At 42.2% G+C, this 12,280-nt stretch overlaps 1 protein-coding gene across 1 annotated transcript in view; it reads right to left on the bottom strand.

Moving 5' to 3' along the window:
• The window catches only part of dtna (dystrobrevin, alpha), a 38,639-nt gene extending 27,730 nt beyond the window's left edge, over positions 1-10,909 (bottom strand). The window contains exons 1-7 of the mRNA XM_084327131.1: positions 10,875-10,909; positions 3,694-3,761; positions 3,252-3,332; positions 2,640-2,853; positions 1,830-1,915; positions 524-678; positions 24-129 (exon numbers count right to left, since the gene is read on the bottom strand). Of these exons, the coding sequence (XP_084183257.1) occupies positions 24-129; positions 524-678; positions 1,830-1,915; positions 2,640-2,853; positions 3,252-3,332; positions 3,694-3,761; positions 10,875-10,891 (727 nt within the window). The 5' untranslated portion in view covers positions 10,892-10,909. The remainder of the gene's footprint in view (positions 1-23; positions 130-523; positions 679-1,829; positions 1,916-2,639; positions 2,854-3,251; positions 3,333-3,693; positions 3,762-10,874) is intronic.
• Between the last annotated feature and the right edge of the window lie 1,371 nt (positions 10,910-12,280).

Genomic DNA, 12,280 nt, shown 5'->3' on the forward strand with positions numbered 1-12,280 from the left:
TTGAATATGCTGCAGTCGCTCACCGTTCTCCACGTTGGCAAGCCGGTGCATGAGTGGTAACCACACCAGACACTGGGGGGGAGGGTCTGACATCAACGTATCCAGGAATGTGTTGAGGGAGACCTTTTTCTGTCAACACACAGCACAGATGATGATGTTAGGTTAACCCTTTCACTACCACACTACAGAAGGTTAACCTTTAACCACCACACTACAGACAGTTAACCTTCTGTAGTGTGGTAGTGAAAGGGTTAACCTTCTGTAGTGTGGTTGTGAAAGGGTTAACCTTCTGTAGTGTGGTTGTGAAAGGGTTAACCATTTGTCGTGTGGCAGTGAAAGGGTTAACCTTCTGTATTGTCGCAGTGAAAGGGTTAACCCTTTGGTAGTGTGGTAGTGAAAGGGCTAATAGAGGAAGAATATGAGGACATATATATATATATTTATATATATATATACACACGTAACAGACTATTATATATCATGGAGATATAAGAGATCTTTTGTATGGACACTGGAATCTCACCTGCTGTGCAAAGCATGTCCTTGCGGCTTGCTCCGTGTAACCAAAGGAAGGTCCCTCGAAGACAGCCATTGGCAATTTGAGAACCTCCCTCAGGAACTGGTCGAACTGGGAGTACACCAGTATGCCCGCGGGATCTGATATCTGTGAAAAGATATCTTGGCACAACACGGGGAGGCATTACAAATTCATCATACTAATTGTCAGCTGCCACCACAGCCGACTAATTGCAGCAGTACACAATGCAATCATCCCACTTATTTGTGAAAACAAATCAAAGCAAGGATGTTATTCAAATCAATTATTGCAGTAAGCCAGCAACATACACCTCCCTTTTTCCCTTCACGAGCCACTGCTGCTGCTGCGATTACAGATTTAGTAGATTATGTAATAAACCCTATCTTTCAGATTATGAATAATGACTTTTCCCAGCCATGAAGAGCCAGGCTAGGGCTCCTTCTCTAGGAACAATAGCCTGTGGCGAACAGAGATCTCTAAAGAGATATCCACTCTGGCCAAATGCAGCTGTAATAGTCGATGTTAAAGCCCTTATATGTAAACGTAAAGGGTAGCCCCTCCACTGAAAACCAAAATATGGTATTGGAATTGGAATTTATTTGTTCTAAACATTTATTTATTACGCTCTTGATACAGGGACTGACGTTACACAAAAACGAAACCACAAATGTAACGATATTTTTTACCATACATTGAGTCATTGAGTCATGATGGGTTCCGAAAATTCCAACATACTGTATGGCCATACACCTAAAATTCAGATGGTCACAAAAATTTGGGTTGGCGCTTTAGGAATTATATACCTAATAGGGAGGTGTAGTCTGACCCTGACGTCACTGGTTGTTCCACCCGTATAGGGATTTATCATTGGGAAAATGGATTATCGGCTATCGTAACAATTCTGCCACATGGAAATTGAAAAGCTTTAAATTTTTGCACAAAATGAGTTCCCTTCTATCACTAACATTATTGTTTAAGCATTTTTGGCGATTTATGATTAATTGCAAATATTTTCATGTTGAGCTATAGATTGTGGATGAATAAGCACAGAAAGGTACACCATGCAAATGTTAATGCTTTATTTGTTTTAAACGAGACGATTTAGAAATGGGCAATGGGGAAATACATTGCATTGGACAGAGGGTGGAACACGAAAAACGGCAATGACGTAACCACTACGCCTCCCTATAGAAAGACAATAAAGTTAATTTTTCTGGGTAAAACAATAGTTAATTTAATTGATATTCTTTTCATTTCATGGAATTTAATAAAGATGAATTGTGTTGCTTACATCTTAATTTATCCACAATCTTCCCTCCGCAGATGGTGGCTATGGCCATCTTCACAATGAAGACAGATATCTTTCCGAGGCCTTCCCTAAAAAGAGAAAATCCATACAGCGTTATGAACACAGAGGATACCTGTCAAATGTGATCTGTGATGAACAGTATGAACTCAAATATTGTTTTCCAAAAGGACCATGCATGGTTCAACTTTCAAAAGAAAAAGTTCAACATTAGTAACGATCATTTGCAAAGACATTCACGTCACCTTTAAAAAAACACGCCAACATTTTGGGACATTATCTTATCGTCTTCTCCAGAGAGATACAAGAAGATAGATACCAGTTTCCTCTCTGTGCGTTCAGTAGAAAGCTATCTGGCTGCATGTTAGCCTAGCTTAGCACAATGAATGGAAGCAGACATGACCGGTTTGGCATTCGGGAGAGGTGTTAGTTGGACAATGCCTAGGCTAACCGGTCATGTCCGCTTCCATTCATTGTGCTAAGCTAGGCTAACGTGCAGCCAGATAGCTTTCTACTGAACACACAGAGAGGAAACCGGTATCTATCTTCTTGTCTCTCTCTGGAGAAGACGGTAAGCTAATATCCCAAAATGTTGGCGTGTTTTTTTAAGCTTTGGCTTTTACAGTCAGGTGAAACATGCGCTCCGCTCCGCGAGGAAGCCCATTGTGACATCACGATGTGAACCATGTCCCAGATGGAGTCACACACTCACAGTTCAACACTTCACTTCAATAACACCCTGTGACGAAAATACGCGGCCGCCGGTGGCCAGCCGCCATGTGACACGTTACTCACGGGTCATAGGCCGCCAGCAGGAAGTTGAGCAGCAGGCTGATGGAATGCTCCACGTTGATCTGGTGGGTGGTGGGCATGCGCTTGTTCAGCTGGTAGTAGATGGTGGACAGTATTGCTTCCAGGCGAGCCACTGAGAAATGGGTGTGGAGGTCCATGGTGTTGAGGCCGTTCTCTCGGAAAGCCTCGATGACGTTCCAGATGTCGACCAAATGTACTGGGATGCAAACGAAGAGGGGCAAAAAAAAGTATAAATGGCTGCATTTATATATAGCGCTTTTATCCAAAGCGCTTTACAATTTGTTCCTCACATTTTACCCATTCACTCACACATTCACACACCGATGGCAGAGGCAACCATGCAAGGTACCAACCTGCACATCAGGAGCAATTAGTGGTTAAGTGTCTTGCTCAAGGACACTTCGACACACTGCCCGGAAGGAACGGGAATCGAACCGGGAACCACCAGATTACCAGACGACTGCTCTACCTCCCGAGCCACTGTTGCCCCGATATATATAAACATTTAGCCTTGGTGGGGGGTGGGGGTGGGGCACTACTTGTGGACCAAAATGATCAATGATCAAACGGAGAGAACAGCAGCATTATACTCACGATTGCATTTCTTCTGAACAAATCTGAGTTTGCAGGCTGTTCTGTACGTCGAGAGCCTTATGGAGTCCAACTCTTGAGCTCCTGTAAAATAAGTACTCTTGTGTGAAACAGAACTCTGGCAGTTAACATGGGAATGCTAGTCGATAGACAGTGCGGAGCCGCAGAGAGTTTGCGTAGCTCCGTATTATATCCACTGGCGAGATAGCTTCACGTCAGGGTCACGCTGGCTGGCAGCCTGTCTGATCGGGTCAGCGTTTCCTGTGAATCTCTGGTTGGACGCTGGCTCGACTCTTGCAGGGGGAGACACTTGATCTCCATGAGGTTCACTTTCCCCACGAGTTACAGAAAAGCATTTGCCACTTTTATGTGTGATGTGCAACACAGTACGGCATATATCACAATGAAATGTGGTCCTTTCAGACAAGGCCCCCCGAACACTTACTCATCTCGACAAACAGTTGCCTTCTATCTGCCATGGTGTCGCCACTCGGCCTCTGCTCGTCAATCATTCTGATCAGGAGGAGAGAAAGCAGTGTCAGAATCTATGAGGTAGAATTGTGATAATCACTGTCTGGCTCTGGCCCACTAAAAGCTCTGACGCAAGAGGGAAAGAAGCCACGCCATTCTTTCACTGTATCGCGTCCCTGCTTTTGAAGAAGGTTTATTTTTTGGGGGAGGCAATATTCGGCCTGGCTCCGGCTGCAACACGGTCCCAACAGAATTAATTAATAAAGTACTAATAACAGAATTTATTAATAAAGTACTAATAATTAGTACTTTATTAATTAATTCTGTTGGGACCGTGTTTCAGCCGAAGCCAGGCAGAATATTACCCCAAACAAAGAAACCCTCTTCAATTATTGACCACAGAAGAAAAGGTCAGGAGAAGGTTTTCGTAAATAAGTCAATGTATTACTTATGGCTATAACATAACATACAATGTACCCTTTTCCTATGGTCGATTAGTACTTTATTTACATATTTTAAGTGAGATCGGGTTTTTCAGACTGCAATACATTCCAATGGAGCCAGCTTGACAATAAGAAAAAAAAGGTTTTCAAAAGCACCCAAATGTTCTTTTCAAAATGCAGATGTTCAAACTCGTTATTATGTCTGAAAATACACTATGTTAAATATGGTTCCAAACCAAGCCTGTGACTTACAGTAAGGCTGTCAATATAATTACAGTTACATCAGTCCTTGTTCTCCCTGAGCACTGCTTGAGTGAGTGACCTAGGTAAAAACAACAACATTCTCCCTGGACATGAAGCAGAGAGAAGCGGTTTGGAAGCAGCACTCAAGGCCAACTTCAAAGAGGAACTACGACCAATTTAAGAAACCCAATAAGCCTACGTTATTTCCATGGCCCGGTAAAGTTCAATTGATATTTGTGAGCATGAGCTACTCTCTCCTCATAACGCCAGAAACCAGATAAGTAAGACTCAAACTTGTGATGTCATCAGGTATAAAGTCTGGAGATGCTCCATTGACAGATTTTCTGGACCCACAGAATGTTTGTTTGAGTTTGTATACCCAAAGCTTTATTCTAAAGTAACGTCATCAGTTGTGAAACAGAAAATGTATCCATAATACTCATACCCATAAAACATTCCCCTGGGAGTTCTCAGTGTCATCTACACCATCTCTCCCAAATAATTCATTGTCTATGGAGCAGCTCCAGACTTTATACTTGATGACATCACACGTTTTAGTTTTACCACTCTGTCTTAGACCATAGAAATAACATGAATTCTTACACTGGGTGTAGTTCCCCTTTAACTAAAATAACGAGGTTTAGCTTGTGAACTATTTTAGTCGTCAGATCTGTCATCTGTCTGCATCTCAGTTTTGAAAAGGGCATTAGGTGCTTTTGGAGGCTTGGACTCATTGTATTATACAAGGGCCTAGAGTAGTCATGCCATGTCTTGTTATGGATCTCATCAAGTCCTTAGAGCGATAGAACGTCCACCAGAACTCAAAGGTATGATGCCACAGCAAAGAAAAAATTTGTTTCTAGGTTGAAAGAAATAACCTTAAACGAACACACCAACATTATGGAAAATGCCCTTACAGAGTCAGACAAGAAGATATATATCATTTTCCTCTCTGTGCGTGTTCAGTAGGATGCTATCTGGTTGCTAGCTAGCCTAGCTTAGCACGAATTAATGGAGGTGGGTATGGATCGGCTAGCATAGGCGCTGGCCAAAAACACCTCTCCCAGAGTTTTAAGCTAGGCTAGTTGATCCGTATCCGCTTCCATTCATCTGTGCTAAGATAGGCTAGATTGCAGCCAGATAGCTTTCTACTGAACACACAGAGAGGAACTTGGTATCTATCTTCTTGTCTGACTCTGGCGAAGACTGTTTTCCCATAAAGGGTGTTCCTTTAAAGGGTGACATTAAATGACTATGTAATGACTGAAATGTGCTCTACATAATGTTTTCAGCAGCTCTCTGTCCCGATGGCATGACTACATTGAGTGCTACATCTTTAAGCACAAGAAAGTCTTCTGTGAGAACAATAAACTCACAAATACAGTACAACGTGTAATCGTGTATTCACGTTGCTCGATAACACCAAGAAAGTGATTACTAACACTGAAGCCCTCATCAGGCACACTTGATAAAGTGCTTAGCCGCTTAGCTCATAGTCACTATTTAATTCACCTTAAAGGCAAAATCCACCCTAAAACTGAATTTACATTGTGCTATTCCAATGATCTTGGGACAGTTGAGTCAATAATATCTATAAACATAGACAACTGTAAACTGGAAATCAGCCTAGAAACGATTTGCTGATTTGTGGTGTCATGTCATCAAGTAATACTTTGTGGAGTTGGTCCATTGACAGTCAATTAGTGACTAGCACAGTCATAGTATAGTAGGGAGTTCCACTATTCACTGATCAATGGAGCAGCTTCAGGATTTGTCTCTTGATGACATAATCATTAGAGTCTTGTCTCTCTGGTGTGCAGCTTAAGGGAGAGGACTTGTTCCAATTCACAAGTTGAAACTGGGCTGATTGATTGATTGATTGAACATTTTATTAACAGATTGCAGAATGGGTACAATACCGTACAGCTCAATATACACAATTGTTAAGGGGATGCAGACCAGAGAAAGACTTTTATCTTGTTTACATCAGGGTCCCCCATTTTCAATTCATCATAACATAAATCGGACTATGTCCTTCTTCAGTGATTTGGCTAGCCATATCACTGAGGAAGGACATAGTTCGAAACATGTCTGTTTCCTATTCAGGCTGCCATTAAAAACATTGAACCTGAGAGTGCTGGTCCGGCTACCCTGCTTTTTGATATACTCAACTTTATGGGATTACAGCACCCAGTGTCAGAACTTGAGAGCGCGGTCTAACTTGACTATATCATAACATAAATTACATACATGACATACAGGTAGACAGTACGTCATGCATCTAGACATTTGTACATTGGAGGGGGTTGGGTTTGGACATTTACAGGGACCAGTTACGAATTGCAGTCTCCCGTAGGTGCTCTTTGAGAGTGGTTTTGAAGCATCTAGACATTTGTACATTGGAGAGGGTTGGGTTTGGATATTTACAGGGGCCAGTTACGAATTGCAGTCTCCCGTAGGTGCTCTTTGAGAGTGGTTTTGAAGGTGGGTAGTGATTCACATTCCTTTACAGCTGTGGGTAGGGCGTTCCACATTGATGTGGCATAATTGCGAACAGGAACAAGTTGCAGTCACAAGCTGACGACATCTCATTTACATAAATTAGGAACAGTAACGGTCCTAGTATGCTTCCTTGTGGAGGAACACCACAGCTTACTGGGAGGGGGGGGGGGATAGAGTACCGTTTACCTCCACCATCTGTTATCTCCCCTCCAGGTAGGATTGCATCCAGCTCGCTGATAGACTATCAAAATTGCTTTTAGCTTGTCAATCAGAATGGAGTGATTGACAGTGTCGAAGGCCTTTTGTAGGTCCAGCATGACCATGCCGTAGTATTTGCCCGCATCCACCTCTTGTTTGATGTGGTCATTCAAATAGAGAAGGCATGTGTCAGTGGAGTGGGATGTTCTGAAGCCAGATTGGAATTCGTAGATTAGATTTTTTTCTGCAAGGTACTTTTCGACCTGTTCGTATACTATTTTTTCCATGACTTTCGAGATGGAGGTAAGAATAGAAACAGGGCGGTAGTTGCCTGGGTCCAATTTGCTGCCTTTTTTGTGCAGGGGGGTTACTCTCGCAATTTTGAAGTCTTTGGGTACGTGTCCCTGTTTTATGGAGAGGTTTATTATGTGTGTGATGACTGGGGTGATGGCGTCTGCTGAGTCTCTGAAGAATTTGGAGGGGATATTGTCATGGCCAGTGGCCTTGTTGGAGGGCTCTGTTTTATTTTTATTTTTTTTATTATCTTTTTCCCCCTCCTTTTTTCCGATTTTTCTCCCATCCCACTGTTAGTCGTTATGCCAATTCCCAACCCCCTTCCTGGTTGTTGCGCACTTTCCCCTACTGTTGGTCCGAGAGGCCGGAGACTGTCACACGTATGCTTTCCTCCGACTCATGTGCAGCCAGCCGGCAGCCAGCCTGGCCGCGCAGATTCCCACTGGGAGAGTGTAACGTGTGGGAGGCCGCACTACCTCTCTCCAGATCCTACCCTCGCTGAGCAGGCGCCCCGACCGAACTGTAGGGGTCGCTGTCCACAACGCCCAGGACCCACCCGCCAGCTTTCCCCACCCCCTAATACTGCCAATTGTATTAGTGTGAACAGCCAGCCAAGCTGGTGACAACGCCGGGAGCTGGATTCGAACATGCGAACCCAGCGTCTCCAGCGTTGGTGTCGAACGCAATCTCCGCTACGCCACCTGACCGCCCCGGCTCTCAGTTTTTTGAGTACCTCCGCTGTTGTTAACATTTCGGCTCCACAGTATCGTAGAAATAATATGTGAATTCTATATTAGGGTGTATTTTCCCTTAAAGGAGATATCAACATTCTACATATAAGCACTACCATAGGACACTGTATGTGTAAATATAATTTCATCATCAATCACAGCTAAAGTTTGTGTTGTGTTTCGTTTGGTGAAGAGTTATTAGATATCAACCTAAACTATTTGGAATGCAGGGCCATGTTGACAGTGTGTTTTTTGTGTGATCGCGGCCTTATCTTTTCACTTGGTAGTAAGTCTCCCAAATTGAATGCAAAGTATCTCTACAACAAAGCCGGTCAGAAATGTGAGAGGGAGGAGAGTGAAAGACTTGAGTAAGACAAGGACAAGTCTTTGAAAGGGGGCAGAGAGAGTGGTAGAGAGAATGCTCACACCATGCCTCGCTGCACACTGTCCAAGGCTATCTAATACACCGAGTCATGTGGTTTGTTGCCATAGTAGCAAAGAACCCAGCCAGCCGCCCCAGTCCTAATAACAGGGTGCTGCTAGTCACCCCCCCCCCCCCCCACACACACAGGGAAACAAAGTTTGCAGAGAAATCATCTAATTTTCATCTAATAAAATATCTTCTACAAAAAAATGCCTGTCTGGTTGGATTGTGGATCAGAGCACTGTGCAGCTGCTTGTGTAAAGGGTGCTATTAAGTGGTATTTTCTTTGTTAAAATAAGTGTTTAATAGCTCTACATTCTGACAGCCATCACTGATATATAGAGTGTTTGGTCAGCAACATGGGTCTCCCAGGCCCTCCGCTCTGCAGTAAACAGAAGATAAATGTTCTGGTATCCCGTTCCCACTTTATTCAATCAGGAGAGATAACCCTAGATTTGCTTAAAACTAGTTTTTATTTATTATTTTTGCCACACCATTTTTGCAGTGTGGAGTTCTCTTTACCGATAGGATAAAGTGGGAATGGAATACCAGAACGTTTTACTACAGAGCGGAGCGACTGGGAGACCCATGTTACTGACCAAACACTCTATATCAGTGATGGCTGTCGGAATGTAGAGCTATTATTTTAACCTGTAGACCACAATGACCACTTACAGCTCCTTTAATTACATTTCTGTGAAACAAGCACTCTGGCTTGGTATTTATCAATACTTCTACTTTGAATTTCTCTTAAATAACCAAATAAATGGTGGAGGAATAAATCCAGATATTAGGCTATGGTGTTGAAATTAGAATGCACCTTGTTAGAGGGCATATCATTCAAATGGATAGACTACTTTTTATGCAGCAAAACAGTCATCCTACAATTTCCCAATTCTTCCGACATAGATTGTCAGAATGATATAAGAAGATTGGCCATGTCCAATTTAAAGGCCCGATCAGTGATCCAAATAAAAACAAATTGCCTGAAAAGCCTCTGTGCACAATAATTGGCCGTCGACACAGAGCTTCAACACTGAATAAGAGGGGCTTAGGTAGCTTCATGCCAACCTCCATCAGACTGCACCTAGGTCTGGTGGAGGTCGGACTGCCCCCCCCCCCCCCCCCCCCCCCCAAGGACTTTGGACTACTTAAAAATAGACTCCCCTTCCACCTGATGGACACATATCACCTGTATTATTATTATTATTTATATACATATAATTGCTCCATATGGATTTTAATATATCATGCTTTAAGTACTGTAGTTTTAATGTAGTTGGTGTTTTTTTTATAGTAGTTTTTTTTACTGTAGTTTTAACGAAGCTGGTGTTTTTTATAGTGGTGAGTGTCTATCTATTGTGACTGTATGTTTGTCTTTTAACCACTGCAAAAATGAAGTTCCGAAAGGAGAATAAAGTACTTTGAAGTTTGAAGTTGAAGTTGAAGATGTATAGGAGCACAGCATGGATTGTGGGCTATCTATAAATATAGCACTATATCTGCTGGGAAAGGAGTGCATGTAAGCCTCTTGATTTTTGGTGTGAGTGAGCAAATTTGATTGTTTCATCAATAATCATAAATCACACGAACATCAGCCCACTGCCAGCAGCCACTATCCTATTATGATCTAGAGAGGAGTGGACAAAGCCTGTTCATCACTTTTTAGTCAAGACGGCTCGATATCACTTATTCATTACCGTTACCGATACAAATAACGCAACCTTCAGTATCTGCCGATACCGATACCAATTCGATATTCTTTTTGTTTTCCTCTTAAACAACAATGAAGCTGTTAATAATCAATTTGTATGGCTTTACTTTGTTTAAAATAGCCATCTAAAAAACATCCTGCTCAAAATGCTCTACATGACTCAGTTTCAATATTGCTGCTGCTATTTATTTAGTCAAACCTTTTCACAAACAAAGCAACTGATGGGCATCATTTTTGAACGACGAGCAGCATTAAAACTCTGCAAATTCTGCATTTCACTCAAAGTGTAGCAATGAGTATTTAGTGATAGAACTAACTGTAACTTTTATTTTTGGGGGATATCCGATCCAATGTTTTATTGTAGTATTGTGATCAGAACATCACAACTTTTTAGGGTAACTGTGCAACTGTACAACTGCTTTATACATGGACACAGATTTTATTCTAACATCAAGGCTAAGTGTATGACCTGCTGTGGTGTGGTCTATTTTCAATCTCAGAAATAATTTACATAACTTGATGCAAGTGATTCTCTAGTCCCGCGTGGAGTAAACAATACCACAACCACAACAACTGAAACAAAAAATAACTAGACAATCGACGTACCCTTCAGACAGTACCATGGTCGTTCCCTCTCCTTGTCTCAGTGTGAATCACAAAGGCATGTCCTTCTCACAACAACAACTGTACAGTACAGTATATAAAAAGCCCACTCTAACCAGGAAACACAACAACAAAAGCCCAGTTGGATAGGGCTGGCTGAAGATATCTGAAATTAGAAACTGTCAGCGAGGACACAGCTTGTGCTGCCTCTATCTTTAACTACCAAATGAGCAGGCTCCACATTCTTCTACAGCTTTCCTGGCTCTCCAGTTGCAGCAGCCCCCCGAACCTCTCTCACTTGGCATCGGCCCAGCAAACATTACTCTCTTGCTCTGCGTGCCAGTGTCACACTGGCAGCATTAGAAAACAACTGCCCTTAAAAGAACAAATTGTTGTGTACGATAAACACACTGACTGCAGATGACTTGTAGTGGTGGTCAGCAATGCCAAAAAAACAAACCAAAACTCTCTCGTAATGACGCACCCTATCATTTATTGCTGCAAAGCTATTCTGTTGTCCAAATATTTAGCTGCACGCCAGGCATGCAGAACTATTACCTTATTAGTCACTTATTTATATTATCAGTCTATTTTTGCAACAGTTCAAGAAAACACAGGAGCCTGTGGTTTTTAATTTATATCCTCTTCAACTATACTCGGATCAGATGGTCATACAGTAATTCTGTACGTGAGAAGTTGCTTGAGATATGATCTGTGTTTCCCTGGCAGACTCACACATTGCAGCTGTTCATGTCTATACGTCCACGGTCCACCGATTGGCTGCTGAAATATTGACACCATGACAGCCTAATTGATACTAGCATCTGATTTATAAGCCCTGAACAGATAGGAACTTACCGTTGAGATAACACAGCAAAAAAGCTTGAAAAACGAATGTTATAATACATGGAGGTGCAGTCATTACTTTGTGGGAGTGAAGTAGTGTACTGAAGTCAGTTTTCTCTTCCTGTCTGGTACCAGCCAGGGATGTCTGCTAGAGGGCCCTCACTCTGCATGCTGTCGCCTAATGATCACCATGGTTTTCTCACCCACAAGGGAAACACTTTGGAACCCTGGTGTGTTCATTGACATGTTTATGGTTGTTGCTGTCCCAATAACATTTTATGGCAGTGGTTGTTGTTACAAATTTTGGTGCAGATTAAAATGGTAAATTATCTGCAATACCAAACAAAAGGTTGACTATGGATGCTGCTTATTCACAATAATTTATAAAATGGCCTATTAATCAAAATCTACATTCCAGTCAAGTGATCACCTTGTTTCAAGATAAATCCTATTACTATGTGTATGACACTGCTTGTGTACTGGTCACTAGTGAACTATCCATGGGACAGTCCATAATAACACACTGCACAGCGAGAAAGAACGTTAAATTCCAAAACCATCGG

Source organism: Notolepis coatsorum (assembly GCF_963971535.1).
Source record: "Notolepis coatsorum genome assembly, chromosome: 13".
Lineage (NCBI taxonomy): Eukaryota > Metazoa > Chordata > Actinopteri > Aulopiformes > Paralepididae > Notolepis > Notolepis coatsorum.